At 33.1% G+C, this 18894-nt stretch overlaps 3 protein-coding genes across 5 annotated transcripts; all 3 read right to left on the bottom strand.

The window, feature by feature from the left end:
• Positions 1-3128: 3128 nt before the first annotated feature.
• Positions 3129-4920, bottom strand: LOC124445830 (G-protein coupled receptor 161-like). The gene is given in 2 exon segments (XM_046996613.1): positions 3129-3864; positions 3867-4920. Coding segments are annotated over 2 exon segments (1275 nt in total). The 5' UTR covers positions 4486-4920; the 3' UTR covers positions 3129-3208.
• A 161-nt stretch (positions 4921-5081) lies between these two features.
• Positions 5082-9115, bottom strand: LOC124445833 (activating signal cointegrator 1 complex subunit 1-like). The gene is made up of 8 exons (XM_046996615.1): positions 8800-9115; positions 7949-8155; positions 7324-7502; positions 7019-7108; positions 6196-6242; positions 5919-6038; positions 5569-5761; positions 5082-5280 (listed from the first exon to the last, which is right to left on the bottom strand). Exons 1-8 carry the CDS (start codon positions 8915-8917, stop codon positions 5164-5166), a joined length of 1071 nt encoding a protein of 356 aa, XP_046852571.1. The 5' UTR covers positions 8918-9115; the 3' UTR covers positions 5082-5163.
• A 93-nt stretch (positions 9116-9208) lies between these two features.
• Positions 9209-18734, bottom strand: LOC124445825 (unconventional myosin-VIIb-like). Of its 3 annotated transcripts, XM_046996601.1 has the most exons (26): positions 18628-18734; positions 17775-17874; positions 17473-17575; positions 17344-17375; positions 15983-16045; positions 15370-15491; positions 15194-15311; positions 14959-15087; positions 14542-14715; positions 14161-14391; positions 13682-14041; positions 13269-13347; positions 13060-13160; positions 12934-12995; positions 12778-12837; positions 12333-12483; positions 12172-12225; positions 11668-11782; positions 11498-11584; positions 11230-11342; positions 11048-11163; positions 10894-10960; positions 10490-10606; positions 10196-10279; positions 10001-10123; positions 9209-9760 (listed from the first exon to the last, which is right to left on the bottom strand). In XM_046996601.1, the coding sequence occupies exons 1-26, from the start codon at positions 18633-18635 to the stop codon at positions 9716-9718; spliced, it is 2814 nt and encodes a 937-aa protein (XP_046852557.1). In that variant the 5' UTR covers positions 18636-18734; the 3' UTR covers positions 9209-9715. The 3 variants fall into 3 exon arrangements, with proteins under 3 accessions (XP_046852557.1, XP_046852559.1, XP_046852558.1); XM_046996603.1 differs by lacking the exons at positions 17344-17375; positions 17473-17575; positions 17775-17874; positions 18628-18734 and adding an exon at positions 16390-16437; XM_046996602.1 differs by lacking the exons at positions 17344-17375; positions 17473-17575; positions 17775-17874; positions 18628-18734 and adding an exon at positions 16284-16345.
• Between the last annotated feature and the right edge of the window lie 160 nt (positions 18735-18894).

The raw sequence follows: 18894 nt of genomic DNA, 5'->3' as shown, positions 1-18894 counted from the left end.
CTGAAGGGACGTAAGGAAAGTTCAGATTGCTGGTGCAATTCGTCCACACAAACAGAAAATATTGTTGGCTTTATGAGTCATTACGGAAGATAAATACAATATAAAGACATGTATACAATATAAGTGACATGTTTCAAAAAAATATTTAATTATATATTTTATGATGTGGTGTATTTACTTAACCTGACCGCTTAATGCAGTTTCCAAACAATGAAAAATTAAGTTTGGGACATTGGAAAAGGTGACCGCGTCCGCTTAATAGAGGTGACCGTTTAATAAAGGTCACTTTAATAGTATTTATGCTATGAAATTTTCAGAACTTTGCCATATGACCGATTAACACAGGTGACCGCTTAATACAGGTTTTACTGTGCTCAATTTACAGTGCTGTAATTGCTATAATCCACCATTCCGAAGGTAAACACACTTGTCAAAAGTACGAGATCAAATTACAAAATTCGGACAATGAAATGGTGGGACATAGTATTGTACATGTAGAATAATGACAAATGATGCACTTGGGACATCATATTTTATATCATATGTAAATCATATTTTAATATTTCAAAACCACTAATTATAAAGGCAGAAGATGTAAGAGTAAATATACATAATTTTCCATCGAATCAAAAGAAAGCTTAACTATGACAATGCAATTTGAAGATATAAAGTTATAGAGAAAAATAAAAACATCTCTATTTTGTCACCAATAATACGAGTGCCGTAACAAAGTGTTGATGAGTTTGACATGTATTTGTCAAAACAAGCTTAAGAAGACAAAGAGCGTGCCAAAAATATATGATTGAAAACTTGCTCAGCGCATCTACAAGCACCAATTTCAGAGCTCGCTCTGTTACAAATAAATTGAGAATCTGAGCATGTGTTGTCAAACCACAAACTCTCCAAGCTCATGGTAACGACCAACTGGATGTACTAGTACCGATTTTGGAGTAATTAGCTCGCTCAGTCACAAGTTTTAACACAAATCATCTGCGCATGCGCAGTCTGCTTGAGCATGCGCAATCAACTTGACCAGATACCCAAGTTCATTTTCGTGGCAACGACCAACTGCATCTACTAGTACCAATTTTGAAGTAAATAGCATGCTTAGTAACAATTTAATAGAGAAATCATCTGCGCATGCGCAGTCTGCTTGAGAATGCGCAGTCGACTTGACCAGCTGCACAAGTTCATGGTCATGGCAACGACCAACAGCATCTACTAGCACCGATTTTGAAGTAAATAGCATGCTTAGTAACATTTTAATAGAGAAATCATCTGCGCATGCTCAAGCACATGCGCAGTCTACTAGACTAATTGTTCATAGTCATGGCAACGATTAATTATATGTACTTACACTACATTAGAGGCAAATAACTCACTTAGTCGTAAATTATCAAAAAAATCATCTGCGCATGCGCAGTAACGATGTCAATTATACCACAACTTTCGTAAGCCTTTGAATTTACGTATATATATATAAAGTAAATACATTAAATAGTAGATGTCAACTAGCAGTGGAAGCTGGGTGCGATATAGTATGCAGTGGCTTAGGGGCTCACACTTCGGTGGCGACCGCACTCTCCCTGCGTACCCTGAGCAAAGCCTATCGCAGGTGATCTCAGGGTCTGATGGGCGGAAGCTTGCTATTGGCATCTCCCAAGTAGGATAGCGTGGAGGGGCCGAAATCTCCAACCGAAACGTTAACATGCGGCGTTCTAGTGCCTTGAGCTTAAGAAGGTATCGGGAAGCATGGACCGAAAACGGGGTTTTTTGCTTTCGAATTTTATCGTTTTTGTTGTTTTTTTTGTTTACAAGAGTTCTTCTTATAATGTAAACCCAGCAATGTTGTTTCAATTAGCTTCTTCTGACACTGTGCCTTAAGTTATTCTGACACTTATAATAAATATGTGTATTGACAATTTATAATAAATATATTTTATACAATTTTTATTGGTTTATATCTTTCTGATTTAACTCTCTCATTTACTGTTTCTCATTTATCACGAGCAAATCATTCATAGGCTTCATGGCAGACAGGATTATTCCTGGGTTTCTTTAATAAACATGGTATGCTCCTAGTGCTCAACTATCTCGGGGTATCGGGAGGCATGGATCAAAAACGAGATTTTTTTGTTTTTAAAATTTGTCTTTTTTCTTTACAAGAATTCTTCTCATAAAAGAATCTAGAACATCCAAGGATACTGCAAAGGTTCAAACAACTTCTGCCGTTTTGACTTATAATTTAAACCAACTCTAAGTCTGTTTATACGTTATTTACTTGTTACCTTTTACAATGTAACTTTCTCATAACTCTCTCGTGATGAACGAGAGGTTCCTTATACAATATGACTCTCTCATTATGAACAAAAGCATCCATGGGCTTCATGGAAAAAACCGATCATCTACTTTGTTATAATAATTTCTACAAAGATAACATTTAATAAGCTAAGCAAATTGTATCGTCTAAATTCATCCTTGCTTTGAAACATTATGTTATATAATTTTGATGCCTTTTGCATAGTAAATTTCTTTTTACCTTCCAATATTTTTTATGATTCAATATAGAAAGTAACTTCTCTTGTCGAGTAATGTTGCGATTAAACTGCACATTTTTAAGGATTCAAAAGAATTCTTTTGATCGCATAGAGACACCCGTCCAATTTATTACGTACCTAAGCGTATATAAAGCATTTCCAAATCACCTACAAAATTTCCTTCACATGACCAAATTACCTTCTATTTAAACGATGTTGTATGTAATAAAAGTTACCTTGACAACTGAAGCAAACCCTCCTTTTTCCAAGCATTTGCAACACCTCAAACTCATTCCGAACTCTTGTTCGAGAAGGATAATTTTCAATATAACCCTGCGATTCAATGAAAAGCAATTTAGATGTCTAAAATGAGCTTTTCAATTCATTCAAAGACCAAACTCTTTTTCCTTGACATTAGTTGACTTTCTAAAGAAAACACCTAAAAAATGTAACAATAGAAAACCAAAAATGTCGAAACGCATTTACTTGAATCATACCCTAATGGCAAAATACATGAAGTGCCGCCCAATAGATGACGACGAATGACTGTAGACTAGACTCAAAATCAAATATAGTAAAGATACAATGTCATTGACCATAACTTAATTTGACTTTTGATTCCATTCCGCTGTTTTAAAATTTTACACTTATTATGTGAAGATAATAAAGTATTATGTAATTTGTCCAGGTAGTGAACTTGTTGTGATTTCGGTGACTTCAGTATCTGGATGGGATGATTCAATGTAGTTTTTTACAATATCATCATTACATGGTATTTCTATTTGTTCAGGTATACATGGTAATGCAGTAGATTGTTCAATATCTGTACTCAAAAGATCGTCATAACCTTTAATTGTTATTTGAGAAGCTGTGCGATTTTTCAATGCAGCAGAGGTTTCTATAATAAATGAACATTCATCTGGATTAAATGGCCTCACACTGTTAGCACCAATTTTAAAAGTTCGACGAACTAAAGTGTTTATCTCACGTCGAACCAATTTCACTCGAAATGCATATATTATAGGACACCACAGTACGCAAGAGAAGATCAAAATTGCTGATGCTGTTTGAATTTCTTGCGGTATTACATCAGTACGTCCACGCAAATCCTCTACTAAAATACACACAGAATATGGTATCCAGCAAACTAAATTAGTTCCAACATGAAGGACAAGTGTCTTCCATGCTTTGATTCGTGAATGTTCAGCTCTAGTGGCCATTGCCCGTTGCTGGTTTTGTGCTTGGATATATTCACTTGGTGAAATAAGACTTCCCAAACTAAGTCGGCCACCACGAACCTGCTTATGTACTGCGCGCAATATAAAATGTAGGATACAATAATGATAAGGAGAGGTAAAAATATTGAAGTCACACAAAAGAACTTCGAGTAGCCACTTGTATATAAATGCCATAAGACAGTACAAGATAACTTCGATCTTTGATATCCAAATTTTCCCCAGCCAAGTACAGGCAATATGGCCGTAAATAATGATAACAACCATATGACAATTATCATAATATACGCTCGTGAAGAACTCATATGAATAGGATAACGTAGAGGTTTAACAATGAAATAACAACGATCATAACTTAACGCAGCTAGTGTTAAAAGCAAAGCACACGAGAGCAATATCAACAAAAATCCATTAATTTGACACCAAGTATGTTTGAATAACCAATCATTATTTATGCTCGTCGTTGTAACAAATGGCAACACAAAAAGCGTCGAAAAAACATTTACGAATGTCATATTCAATACAAACTTATTACATGTTACAGTGAAGAGATCGCGGCTCTTGTAAAAGGTAAAAAGAACAAGACCATTACACACCAACGATGATATGACAAGAATTAGCATCACCGTTGACTGAATTGCGATCGTTTCATCTGACAGCATGGCCACTGAACCAGAAATATTACTAAATGTGTTCAAAAATGTCGCGTTCATCTTTACAACATTTGGCTGTGAAATTTGGGAATATGTCGCAAAAGTAAACGCACACACTACTAGTTAGGTGACGGAAACGACGGAATTCTATGTATAAGGTTACACATGTATAAAACACTGGGTGGTCCCTTAAAGTTAACTTGGGAAGAAATAACAACAAATTTACAAGATGCTTTAAGAAATGGTAATTTTTAAAATTTTTAAAGGGAGTATTATTATATTAGTTGTGTACTTGCCTGAGTAAGTGTACATGATATTTGTAAAATGTTTCTTAATATCAATTTTGAGCACACAGACCCAGGAAGTTTTTGCCAGAAACTTTTTTTGATCATGCCTGAATGTCATTCAACATTTCCTTAATTTTCAGCTCGAAGAATATTGTAGAACATATGTCTGAATAAATTTCTTCAAGAAATTTATTGCAGAATCGCGTGTAAGGCCTATAGAATTTTCTGGTGAAATATCACACAAAGCTCACAAAGTTTCATATTTTGCTGTGGCAACAGAGCTGTAAGTTTGTGACAATATTCACTAAGTAACACCGCGCAACTTCATGACATAAACATTATGCAATGGAAACAATAATTAACTTGATATAGTACTGATGTAGTTATTTAATCAGTGAAGCTTGTCTCCGGAAAAATGAATTTTCAAATTTAAATGGAGGAAATTCGGAATTTATGTTAAAGCCAGGGATTTACAGCAATGATATTGTCCATTTTCTTCAAAAACACCACGCTGGCAAAGATGGATGTTGTCAATATGATGTTCACCAAAATAAAAATCTTTAAAATTCTAAAAACAAAAATATGAATATCATGACCATCGTTGAAAAGGAACTTGGGAAAGACTTGCACGAGAATGGTGACAGGATTTGGCTGTCGAACGATTGTCAATAAAACAAACATGAAATATTTGATCCTAAATGGTACTTGAATGCCAGGAGAAAACAACGAGAAAGACAGTGTGTCCGAAAGACAAGCAAAAACAGATACAACATGCAACTAAGATGAAGACAAATACGAATCATGAAATTGCATTGGTCAAAATATCTATCAAGCTATAAAAACCAACAAAATTCACCTCTGTTATTTGAGTTGCATCAAAACTAACACGATTCACAGATTGCCCTCGCGTGCCACTCTTTGCCAACGACTTCATTTCACGCAATTTCGTGTTTATAACAGTTGCATGCAGTTTTACACTGTCGAATTCATCTTTTGCTAAATTCTTCGTTACAAAGTATTTCATGATTTCATTTGCCAACCTCTGAAGCCTTAAAAACAAATGAAACCTTAATGAAAGATATTAATCACTGTAGTATATTTTCATGTCACAACAGAAAATAGTGATTATACACCTTCTTTAGTTTTTGCCTTTTAGTACTGATGTAAAACAAAATCTAAAACAAAGAGAAGAAATATGACCTCTACCTTTCACCTTCATCCATTTCGTTCACTTTTGCATATAAAACATCCACTTTATTTGGATCATCGTTCATGTATTCAACTCCTTCAAGTGTTATTCTTATTGGTTTATCCGCTAATAGCGGCCTTTAATGATAATTTTTTGTCAGTTTATATCTTTCAAGTGTAAACTTTTCATACAACTTTCAACAAAAAACTTTAAATCTAAAATATCATCATTGAAGGATTATAAATACATCATAAAACGAAAAATAGAGAAAACGATAAGAAAATACAGACATACTTGATAACTTCTTTAAAACAATTTTCTAAAGCAGAAATCGCGTTCTCCTAGAAAAGAAAAACATGTATGAAAAAACTCCTTTAACGAAACACAGCTGTCTTTACTAACAATCTTTATACACAATATGATAACACAATCTTTCACACAATCAACAAAATCTACGTACAAAATACAGCAGGGGTGGGCAACACACGGCACGCGGGCCGGGGCCGGCCCCTGAAGGGATTTTGACTGGCCCGCCTACTGTATCCGACCATTGAATATTGAATATTATTCATGTAATAATCCGGCCCACCAATAACTTCATTTTCCTAAATCTGGCCCGCCGACTGGAGAAGTTGCCCACCCCTGAACTACAGTGAAGTAAGTCAAATAAACAGGATCGCGGGGCAGGAATAGCGCTGTCCACAGGATAGCAATTTTTTTGAACGCTTTAAAGACCTCTTGAAATGAAAAACTACAATTTGAAATAGACAATCAATAATTACACTATTAATCCTAGAATTGAATAGTTTCATTATCGTAAGGAAAATATAACCCTTTTTATGAAAAAGTTGAAAAATTACTATCCAATGGATAAAACTGTCCAGGCTTCGTGAAACCGGCCCCAAAAATACAATTTCTTCCACAATTCTAGCAGATTTTTAATACAGCTATTCTTAAGGTCGCAGTATTTTATTTGAAGGACCAACGAATCAACTGTCTTACATATATGACACCAAAACGTTATAAATAATATATGACATGAGTAAAACAATTATTTTTAAACATCAATCAAGCCACATTCAGCTACAACAAATAAAAAATAACAAACACAACATACAACTTCGTTCTTTGTTAAAAGTGTCAACATAACAACTGTAAGATGAAGTTTTTCAGGCTTTTGAAAAATACTAGATTCCAGACCTTTTGACTACAAAAAAATAAAAGATATGTTCAATAAACAGAATAAAAAACCAAAACTCAGATGTCTAACAGACATATACAGTAAATAATGTAAAAGATTTAAATAAAGTTTCCATTATTAATTTTTTTTTCAAATATAAATTTCACATTGAGTTTAGCACACAATTTATTTGCTTACTTTTTCAATGAATACTTCATGTTAGAAATTGTTACATCATTCACCTGTTTACACATTTTTAATGCAATACTTTTAAATTCCACAAGACGACCAATAATATCCTTGTTATACAAAGGAAACGAGATGAAATGTGTTGGAGGAATTTTTTGTCGTGATGTTTCAATGATTATTTCAATTTTTCGTCGACATGATGACACATTGTTTTTCTTTGCACCAGTTATAACTAGACAAAAACATATTGGTGAGATTGTGAGATAAATAAAAACTGAACACACAAAAAAGTCATACAGTACCGACCTCGAGTAACATAACTTGACTCGCGAGTATCGAATGGCGAGTGACTCGCGATGCAGTTGCGTGTGAGAGGTTTGCGAGTGGATAAAATATTTTGCTGTTTGCGAGTATATCGAAATAACTCGGAAAAATTTCTTTCTCCGCAACTGCATCGCGAGTCACTCGAGGTCGGTACTGTACATACATACAGGTCCCCTACAATACAGTCCCATATACCTAAAGGTCCACTACAATACAGTCATATATACCTACACCTCCACTACAACACAGTTATACATACCTAACAATCCCTCACAATATAGTCATACATACCTACAGGTCCCCTAAATACAGTCATATATACGTACACCACCACTACAATATAGTCATAAGTACCTAGAGGATCTTCAGCACCAATTCTGGGTATTTTGATCTGAGTATTTGTTTCTTTTTCAATCCTGGTCTTTGTCTCCATTTTTTTGCCACAAATAAACTTCACAAGCTCAACAGGTACATCCACAATACTCTTAAATCCATTGCTTGATTTCTCAATACTTTCACAATCATTTTCATTGTCTTGATACTCCTCTTCGTCACTTACAACTGTTTTAATTTATAAAACGAGATTAAACATAGTTCAATTGAAAATTTTAAGTACATACTACTTTGAATTTATAATGAAATTATAAATATCAGTACATTGGTCCACATCAAGTGGTTCACAAGTGTCAACAATGGTACATCTAGGATCATTGTGGGAAATGATATAAATTGTAGTAGATGTAGGCTGGTTTATGTATAACACTTTTGTAAATATCAAACAGTCATTTAGGATAATTAACATATATGTTATAGAAATAACCAGCTTAAAGGTTGTTTGTAGGAAATTTTCACTATAATCTGTCCCGAGCAAAGGATCATTGATAAAGAAACATTCTCCTTACATTCAAGGAAGCATAGGCAACAAACATAAATAATCGTTATCATGCAAGTGAAATTACAAAAAAAAATGTCATGTTTAATATGTAAGAGTTCTTCTAAAGAAAATTTGCTGCCAAGTATCGTTTTACGTTTTGAGAGGTCCCTTTACATTTGTAGACACGCTGGACTAAATAATAAGATTATCATGAGACAACTGAGGTGCATGTGCATCATTATACAAGAAACTGACGCTGATTTAGACTGACCCCCCTTTTTGAAATTTACTTGATTGATCTAATTAACGTTTCATTTTTGTCAAATCTTACCATTATTGCTGACTGTGTTGCCTGTACTATCTCCCTCTTCAAACACCAATTTTCTGTAATATCTATTGCCAATTCTCGTAATTTGAGGACGTAATATGTTCATATCCTCCAGATCCATTTTCAGTTCATTTCTGTTCAGCGTTTCTCTTCCATTCTGTTACATTCATTTGTACATGCAATACTTTATTTTACACGCAATATAAGACGGCGACTGTTTTCCATCGTGCAGAAGTTGAGGTTAGGTTCTAATCTCTCGGGACACACAATCAGAAACATTGGTATTATCAGAAAAAAGCATTCATCAATATAAGTCTCGACGTTTATCTAGATGTTTTTGGCATTGGATCATACAATATAGCTAATGTGTGAGAACCCGCGTTTTTAAAAACGCATGAATTTATACAAAATGTAGAGCTAAATATCTCTTTTCTATTTAACAATTAGAAAATAATTTACAGTGGCAACTACCCATTCGATGTGCATTATTAAGATATTGATAAATGAGCAAAGTCAACAACTTATACAAAGTATGAAATTAAACAAATATTTTTCTGCAGTCGTTTTACAAAAGATTGTGTTCATCAGGGGCTTGGGAAGCCACGTGTGTCTGGGTATCTGGACACCCATAGTTTAGTGTAGGTGTCCCTTATAAGAAGGACACATATAAAATTTGCTTCTTGCTTAAACGTTTTAGGATATATTGAATGATAGGCACTAGTGTAGAAAATTTTCAAATCATCACAAAGACCTTTCACTCTAACATGAAGCAGTTTAATGTCTAGAACAACTCTTCTGGGTGATGATATGGTGAGCATTTGACACCAATCAATTTCAAAAGCTTCCAAAACCTCTGGTGTTCATTATTTTGCAATGAATCGTACCATGTTAACATTTTGTATGATGGTTATCAAACGCTCTATTGAGGAATGTAAGCTTCAACCATACTAGCTATCTCGTATCCCTAAAAAAATGAAAACATTATTATTCATTTATTTTCATCCATTTAGCTACTTAAATTAGAATAGCCATTTCAAAACAGCTAGCTACAAAGAGAAATACAAATTTATCCCAGCCATATAATAAAAGTGAATAAAAAGTCTAGTGTATGTATGCGAGTCTATTGTCATCTTGCGCGGCATGTATAAATTGTTTGGTATGACAAATTTTACTCCAAACTCCCGTTTTAACGTTATGTAAATACCTGCGTTGTTTGAAATTTTATTTGTTGAATTGTTTCTAGAGTACTTTGAAATTGAAACGTATAGCCTTTCTCTTCACCGTAATGACTCAAAACATTTTCCATTGGAAACATTTCAATTGTAATCTATAAAAACTCAAAACATCTAAATCATGTAAAGTGTTTTACTGTTTATACTGTTTCATTATCAATTTATACCATAGTTTCAGGATTGATGACATGAATTCCTTTACTGTTAATGCCAATGATGATAACTTTAGGTGAATCCCTGAATTGATTTTGCTTGAAGGGAAAATTAAACGAGATAATAAGCGTTTGGTAAATAAACCGTAAAACAATTCTCGCAATCAAGTTAAAGACATTCAGACAATTACAGAAGCAATTTTGAACAGAGTTAAAATGATCGTTACGACTCGTGATTTGAATTAAACTTGCTCCTATACACTGAACGCTACAGTCGCTACTATATTTTATAAATGTAGAAAATCTTACCAACACTTTAAAATAAGCTGCTCCAAAGCGCTCGCTTTTCTGAAGACTGTGTAAAAACAACAGTCTAATTTCTTTTTCTGAATCAAATGGAATCTTCTCACAATTCGTCAAAATATACTGGAAGGAAACACGAACGTTCATTTTAATTAAGTTTGCAACAATACAAAATTTTCCAATACTCAAAAAATGATATTTCAACGCTCTCGTGAATGTATGTGTATACAGTTATCCATTGATGAGCATTTTCATTATGTTTTATACAAGAAATTTCATTATGTTTTATACAAGAAATTATGTCAAACATGATTGCATGAAGTAAGTCAAATAAGTCTGAACACAGTTTTTGTCACTGAAACTCTGTTTACTTCTTCATATATGAATTATTACTTTATAAAACAGCTTACGTGTCTCCATATTACAGGAAAAAGATCTTCAATAATGTTATAGGGCAAAATTTCTTCTAACATTTGTCTGAATTCAACAATAAAAAACATGAAAATGTTTCCAAATAACTAAAGTAAAAAAAGCCATGATAAATGTAAAAATAATAATATTTACGTGATTTCTGGACAATTCCAACCACTTTTATATTTATATTTTAAAATCAACGCTGCAAGGTAGGCAACTTCATCAATTCCAAGTTTGTAATATCCACGAAGATATTTATACACTTCCTTAAAAAGATGGATCAGTAAAACGATAAAATTATTAACGCTTAAGCACAGTGTTCAACAAATTACCTGAGGATAGATAAATACAGCATCAGCAATTGGATCATCTCCAGGATTAACTTGAGTCCACACTCTTCTTAAAAAGATCAGTTTGTATGGGATTCCTTTTGCTTTATCGTATTCTTGTGAAAAGTAAATAAAATATCCATGTAAATATACAGTCAAAGCAAATGAATGATTTGAAATGATTTCAAAGTTTTATCGTATGCAGTGGTGATCATATTGTATTTTAAGCATATTTTTCTCGACACACATACACACCTTCCATGTAACTCACCCATTGGCAAAGATAAGTTTTTCTCTACAATTTGTGTCCACTGTTGAATAGCATCGAATAAGAAATGCTCAGGTTGAAGCGGTGCAGCTGTATAAAAATTATAATTATAATTTTGATAACAAGGCTGTATAGCAATGTTCGTGAAAAATTGTTTTTTAATTTTCACCAACTTTTTGAAAACACTTGAATAAATAACGAATATCCAATTCCATTTAAAAGTCCAAGTTTTTGTACAATACTCTGTGCCAGATTCTTGACTTTAGTACGAGCATTAACATCAAAATTCTATAAAACCATAATAAAAAATTACCGTGATAGTATTTTTCATCATAATGGGAGACTGATGAAAATCCGTTCGATTTATTGATAAAAGATGTTATGTATGATATAACATGTTGTGTAACGTATACACAACAACAATACAATCGTTCCTCTAAGGAAGAACTTTTTGCCAACTCAAGAGACGATTCCTTTACATAACTTGTGCGAGCAAAATTAATTAACATAATTCATAAAAATATGTATCTATTATTTGTATAACATATAAAAAATGACATTGATGACGTACGACATTGACACTTTAAAAATAACATGATGTATTAAAGGAATGACATCCAATAAAATCTTACTATTCACAATAGTATGGTAATTTTCACAATAATAAAATTATCTACCTTAGATGTTGAATCCGGAAAATATACTTTGTGCGAAACATTTGCAAGCTGTTTCTGAAAAATGAAGTTTCATAGACAATATCATCAATTCAACAAATATGATTCTTTCTTACACAGTAAGCTTTTGCATGCGGTTGAAATCTCATCAACCCTCTTCATACCGTGGCAGCAGTGTATTCGACAAAGTGAGGAGGGCACATTCTTGGACCAGTCAGAACAGTTTCACGTAGAATTGTTAAGCATTTCATAGCCATTTTTTCATGCTTACTCCAGGTAGCATAAAACAACATCACTTCTTTTAAAACATCTTCACTAAAATTTGTTGAACAAGTCAATTTTCATGTTTGATTTAATAATACATTTTTTCAGCAAACAACCGTAAGTACATTCCGTTCACTATATTAATATCATCGTGTTGAGATAAATTTGAGTTAAAAGTACCTTAAAAGTTAAAACCGGTGTTTTCAATGGAAAGTTGTAGATAGATGATGAATTTTTTACTAACTACCATGTGTATGAAATAGAGATTTTGTTAAAACTATAAACATGTGCATTATGAAGTGGAGATGTTAAAAGTAATCATGTGCTTGTGTTGTATGAACAAACCTGCAAGAAAATAGACTAGTGGTTAGAAACATCAGCTCCCATCCACGATGACGACTATCACTGTAGGTAAAAACGAACAGTTATCAAAGCTATAAATATGTCCTTGTGTTTAATAATATATTGCTTCAAAATATTATAATCTTTATAATGACTTACGCATTTCTGTTGTTTGTGAGCTGTTTCATAAGTTGACAGTAAAGTTCATCTTGAAGAGCGTTCTACAAAAATTAAACAATGATTAATTCATCTATGAATAATAAACTTATTCACGAATAAACGTACATGTTTCAGCGCCAAATTGAAGATTACGACTGTCAATTCTTTCTTGCGATACTTTAAAGATCTGTCACTTGATCTACTTTCCTGCATATACTCAAGTATTGGTAATCAAAAGTGAAGGAAAGCAAGATGATAAATTGAAAACCTTTACGTTATACTGAGATATCAAAGTGAAATATGTACATTCTTTTGCATGCTTTCAGAAAGGATATCCAAAAACATATTCAGTGAGAGTTTTGATAATTCTTGTATCTTTTCCAATCGAGCCAGAAGTGGAGATTTTAATGGTTCCTGTGTCGACAGCACAACACCATCGGAAGCATAAATGAAATTAGCATGCTTTCAAAATATATTACTGCAGTGTTTTTTTTTATTGAAATTTGGCAATAAAAAGACTTGGTAGAAACATGACAATAAGTATAGTTCAAAAAGCAGATACTATATTAGAGATACTAAATAACTGAGAAACTGTGTGTAGAAAGTCTCAGTCATATAAATGCAAGTCAAAGTACCTATAGAAATGAGATTATTATATATCTATATATAGCTACTATGAAACTGTTTCAGAGATACATACAGACACACATTTACAATAATTATATAATTTTCAGTAACGACAACTTACAGTTTGATGAGACCAATTACATAATGTTTCTACGGCGCTATTCATTGAAATGTTTGTTTGAGTGAAGAACTTTTTTCCATAATCTTCTAAAGTATGGACATCTTTGATGCTGTCTTCGTAGTCTTCGCATATTTCTTGCAAGGACATTTCGTTGTCTTCAATAAATGTATTTTTATCTTCAGCAAGTTTGGCACTACGTAAATCACTGATTCTCGAGGTCCTACGCCGTACACCAAAATTGTTGGTTGCTCCAACAGATGAAACACTCGAAAAGCTTCCTTGGCGAACCAGGCTTTCATTAGATGGTGTCCGTTTGAAATATGTACTCACATCATTAATTTTCTCCGTACTACTGAACCTCTATATCATAATTATTATGAATTATAAATATATAGTGCATGACTACGCTAAAGTAATTTTGCAAAACAAATCAGACTATCAATATACGATGAGATGTGTATGTTACTTATTTTTGATACCTTTTTTAACTTTGTGCTAACACGAGTTTTGATGTTATTAACTACGAATTTATATGCAAAATCTGTCCAACTGATGTCCATGTGAAATTCGTCAGAAGGACAATACACTTCTTTTCGATAGTAAATTTTCCATGGAATTGTGTCTTCTTTATAACCAAGTTCTCTAGCACTTTGCTCACATACCCATATAGCATCCATTACTTTCTCATCACCATTACCGATATTAATGTCCTAAATGAAATGTTTAGAAGTTGTTTCAATTTTACTACAGTTATGTTTTAGACCGCCTAAGTAATATTTCTGATGTTGATTTCTACACAACATATACACGCCTGACCACAAATATACAACAACTTAAGTATATTCACAGCAATCCCTAACCTTGCCCATTATATGAACTTGAATTCCGTAGTCAGCATTGTGACTGTTTCCCGTTTCATCTGAGACTTTAAAACACAATTCTCTCGCTGTTGTCGACGAATCTACTTCAACACTCACTTCCTTACCATCGTTCAATTCCACTAATACGACTGGAAGTGCAAGTTGTTGAGAAGCCTATAATACATTGCTTATATAAGTATATGACTAACATAACATAATTTATATAACTAACAAATATTAATTAAAACATGTATTTAATGTTCTTGTTTAACCCTTTCTCTCCAAAAAAAAATGACTTTCTTATTTTCCTATTTGTTTACACTGAGTTAGCTATAATAGGCCAAAATTCAGATCAGCAAGCAAACCAAGCATGGTAAATATTTCAGTCCTCTACGAAATACATAAACGTGTGTTTACCTGTATTTCTAAAGAATTTGGAGGTTGTTTTCTTCCTCCTTTTTCTCTTGTTCTCAGCATTTTCTCATTACAATATCTAACATGGTCACTTGGACCGCATCTCATTGTTTCAATAAGGATCATTTCTACCTGAAATGAAACAATTAATTATTTTATCAAAGTTCGTTTACCATGAATGAAGAATATTGCTGGCAATAATTACAACAGTAAATATTAGTTTATTAAAAAAACTTGCCTTTTTCGATGGTAGAAAACATCCACAACACAACGATATCAAAATCCAGCCCTTTAACAAACTGGTTTTTGAAGGATTATTAGTAACTTGTTTACAAAGTTGACAGTAAACTTCGTCTCTAAAGTAAAAACTTGCAAAATGCACAATGCACAAGCACTCATCAAATGTAAAACAACCTTAAATGTGGACGATTTATGCCTAAGCCGACGATAAATCTCAGCCTGTCAGATCCCAATATCCAACTTTTCGATGAAAGCATACTTGCTCTTTCACCTTTAATAGTTTCCTCCATGGAAGGCTTCAAAAATAAAGCGATTTCAAGTTATCGATCAACTGAGTAAAAAAATTAGCTTTGTGATGTATAAATGAATCCACACTTTATCACAAAAAACCAACAGACCACATACTACTTATGGGCAAAACGGTATTAATGAAGCAAATTCAGATTTATTTATTAAAATAGAATGAAACAACCAAAACGAAATTTTCAAAAATATACAAAAAGTAAACAATCATATTTATAGATTGCGTTGCAATGCAAGAGAATAAATGAAAGTAAAAATTACAAATGTTCGAACTTCGAAGGGGTTTTTATGTCGCTCCATTCTAAAGAATTTGTTGTGTAACTAATGAAAGTGCTTTGAAACTAAGAATTAAACTTTTGAGCATGCAACTAAAGAATAACGCAAATAAAGCAGCTTATTAAAAAGACAAAAGAAGGTGCAACTATTGTTTTTGTTCATTGTAGTTATTGTAACAATCATCTGTTCCAAGAAATGTGTTACATACTTCAGCAATGTCATCCATATCACCCATAAATCGCAAGATTGTATTCCAAAGAACAACAGCAACCTACATAATAAAAATTTTCAAGCCCAAAATTAAATGAACGAAGTCTCCAAAATCCTGAAATAACCGAGTAAATTTTATCATTTCACGCGTGTATCGTAATTAAAACTAATGAGATTATAACGATGAAACGCTACGCTTGAGATTACTTTCCATTGTCTACCTCATTTACGTGTTTTAAGACTTACATTTCGATCGAGTTGATCAGTACAAGCAAGCATTTACGTGTTTTAAGACTTACATTTCGATCGACTTGATCAGTACAAGCAAGCATTTGCGTGTTTTAAGACTTACATTTCGATCGACTTGATCAGTACAAGCAAGCATTTACGTGTTTTAAGACTTACATTTCGATCGACTTGATCAGTACAAGCAAGCATTTACGTGTTTTAAGACTTATATTTCGATCGACTTTATCAGTACAAGCAAGCATTTACGTGTTTTAAGACTTACATTTCGATCGAGTTGATCAGTACAAGCAAGCATTTACGTGTTTTAAGACTTACATTTCGATCGAGTTGATCAGTACAAGCAAGCATTTACGTGTTTTAAGACTTACATTTCGATCGAGTTGATCAGTACAAGCAAGCATTTACGTGTTTTAAGACTTACATTTCGATCGAGTTGATCAGTACAAGCAAGCATTTACGTGTTTTAAGACTTACATTTCGATCGAGTTGATCAGTACAAGCAAGCATTTACGTGTTTTAAGACTTACATTTCGATCGAGTTGATCAGTACAAGCAAGCATTTACGTGTTTTAAGACTTACATTTCGATCGAGTTGATCAGTACAAGCAAGCATTTACGTGTTTTAAGACTTACATTTCGATCGACTTGATCAGTACAAGCAAGCATTTACGTGTTTTAAGACTTACATTTCGATCGACTTGATCAGTACAAGCAAGCATTTACGTGTTTTAAGACTTACATTTCGATCGACTTGATCAGTACAAGCAAGCATTTACGTGTTTTAAGACTTACATTTCGATCGACTTGATCAGTACAAGCAAGCATTTACGTGTTTTAAGACTTACATTTCGATCGAGTTGATCAGTACAAGCAAGCATTTACGTGTTTTAAGACTTACATTTCGATCGAGTTGATCAGTACAAGCAAGCATTTACGTGTTTTAAGACTTACATTTCGATCGAGTTGATCAGTACAAGCAAGCATTTACGTGTTTTAAGACTTACATTTCGATCGACTTGATCAGTACAAGCAAGCATTTACGTGTTTTAAGACTTACATTTCGATCGAGTTGATCAGTACAAGCAAGCATTTACGTGTTTTAAGACTTACATTTCGATCGACTTGATCAGTACAAGCAAGCATTTACGTGTTTTAAGACTTACATTTCGATCGTTGATCAGTACAAGCAAGCAACGTGTTTTAAGACTTACATTTCGATCGGATCAGTACAAGCAAGCAGTGGTTCTCGTAAATTTTTTGTTGTATGATTACATGTGATACCCTTCGGAAACTCTTTCTTAGCAAACTCTGGAAAGTATGAAACTATTTTTTCAACATCACCCTAAAAGAAAGAGAAAACTTGTTGCCTTTATACTAAAGTCATGTTAAGAATTTCTGTTTTACCGGAAAGAATTTATTTTGTGCTGTGTACAACTTTTTACAAAGTCATGTTTTTTTAAGAAGTCCATAACTTTCTGCACAAAGTGCACATGTATGTTTCACAGTTCTCATCAATTGTATTTTTTAACTCCATCTTTTACCTTCGTATTTAATCCATCGTGGCTGTTTAATTTGACAGGAATTCCTACTTCGTTGTTATTAGCTGATTTAACCTTCCGGCTTTTTTTCACGCGTTTCGTACTGGAAAGAAAGATGTTTTATTAGAGATATCATTCTAAGTTAAAGTACGAGTAGCGCTATTTTATCACAAAAAATTAGCAATGGGTAGCCTACACGACATCAGTGGTAAAGCATAGCTACGTAAGTATAATACATATACACATATATGTACAATTTTTATTGCAAAATTACAATCCCTTGCGCATAATTGAAAAAAGTAAGAACATAAAATAACAAAGAGTTCCTGTTTTTAATTCTAAACATTTTTTACGAAGCTAATTCGTGCATTAATAGAGGAAATCAAATAAAAACGAAAAATAGTAACTACATTTATGTATGTATGGTCTCAAGACGAATGAGCTGTAGAGGTGTAGCCTTATTCAAATACATCGACATGACTTAAAGTAGTGAATTTATACATAGCTACAAATGTTAGTTAGTTAAAACATAAAGCTAATAAAATGAACAATAATATAACAACGTACCACGGAGAGAAGACAGACGACACAAAACGAATGCAGTGAGATTTGTTACAATGTATAGTTCGACGGCTTAAAACATGGATAATTCTCAACCTCATTTTGACTTATAATGGTACAAAGTAGAATACATTTCACAAAGTTCATCAAAAACAGTTATAATATTCCCTCGCGAACTAGTTAAATTTTAAAATAACAACTGAGTGAATTTATACGGCACGATATACACTGTTGCCGGTGTAGTTTAATGATTTTAATAAAAATGTAGTAATGAAGATCACCAAAAACCTCTTACCGAAACATGAATAGAAACAGAATGCAAAGACACAACTGTATTCATTTCCTAAAGAACGAGAAACATATCGAAGCACCGTATCATTATTACGGTTAATGAAGTGGAATGCCGTGGGTGGAAAGAAATCATTCTTGCGTTTTATAACAACACACGAGTTTCCTTTTATGAAATACCACAATATCATCGGATCGATGCTGAAACCAAATGGAAGAAAGATTGGTATAATGGTGAAGAGAATTTTTCAAAGTCCCAAGTACAGGAGAACTG

This window comes from Xenia sp. Carnegie-2017, unplaced genomic scaffold, assembly GCF_021976095.1.
Source record: "Xenia sp. Carnegie-2017 unplaced genomic scaffold, XeniaSp_v1 HiC_scaffold_22, whole genome shotgun sequence".
Taxonomy (NCBI): Eukaryota; Metazoa; Cnidaria; class Anthozoa; order Malacalcyonacea; family Xeniidae; genus Xenia; species Xenia sp. Carnegie-2017.
Note: the sequence above shows the minus strand (reverse complement) of the source record. Positions and strands in the feature narration are given on the sequence as shown.

Coding starts and splice junctions, on each gene's coding strand:
- LOC124445833 (XM_046996615.1), bottom strand. CDS start 8,917: ATGGATCTGGAGGATATGAACATATTACGTCCTCAAATTACGAGAATT. Junction 7,503..7,948: donor TGGTGCTGAAGATCCTCTAG/GTACTTATGACT, acceptor GTTTTTGTCTAG/TTATAACTGGTGCAAAGAAA. Junction 5,762..5,918: donor GAAATGGATGAAGGTGAAAG/GTAGAGGTCATA, acceptor TTTGTTTTTAAG/GCTTCAGAGGTTGGCAAATG.
- LOC124445825 (XM_046996601.1), bottom strand. Junction 16,046..17,343: donor CTGATCAAGTCGATCGAAAT/GTAAGTCTTAAA, acceptor TTTATTATGTAG/GTTGCTGTTGTTCTTTGGAA. Junction 15,312..15,369: donor ATAAATCGTCCACATTTAAG/GTTGTTTTACAT, acceptor TTTTTACTTTAG/AGACGAAGTTTACTGTCAAC.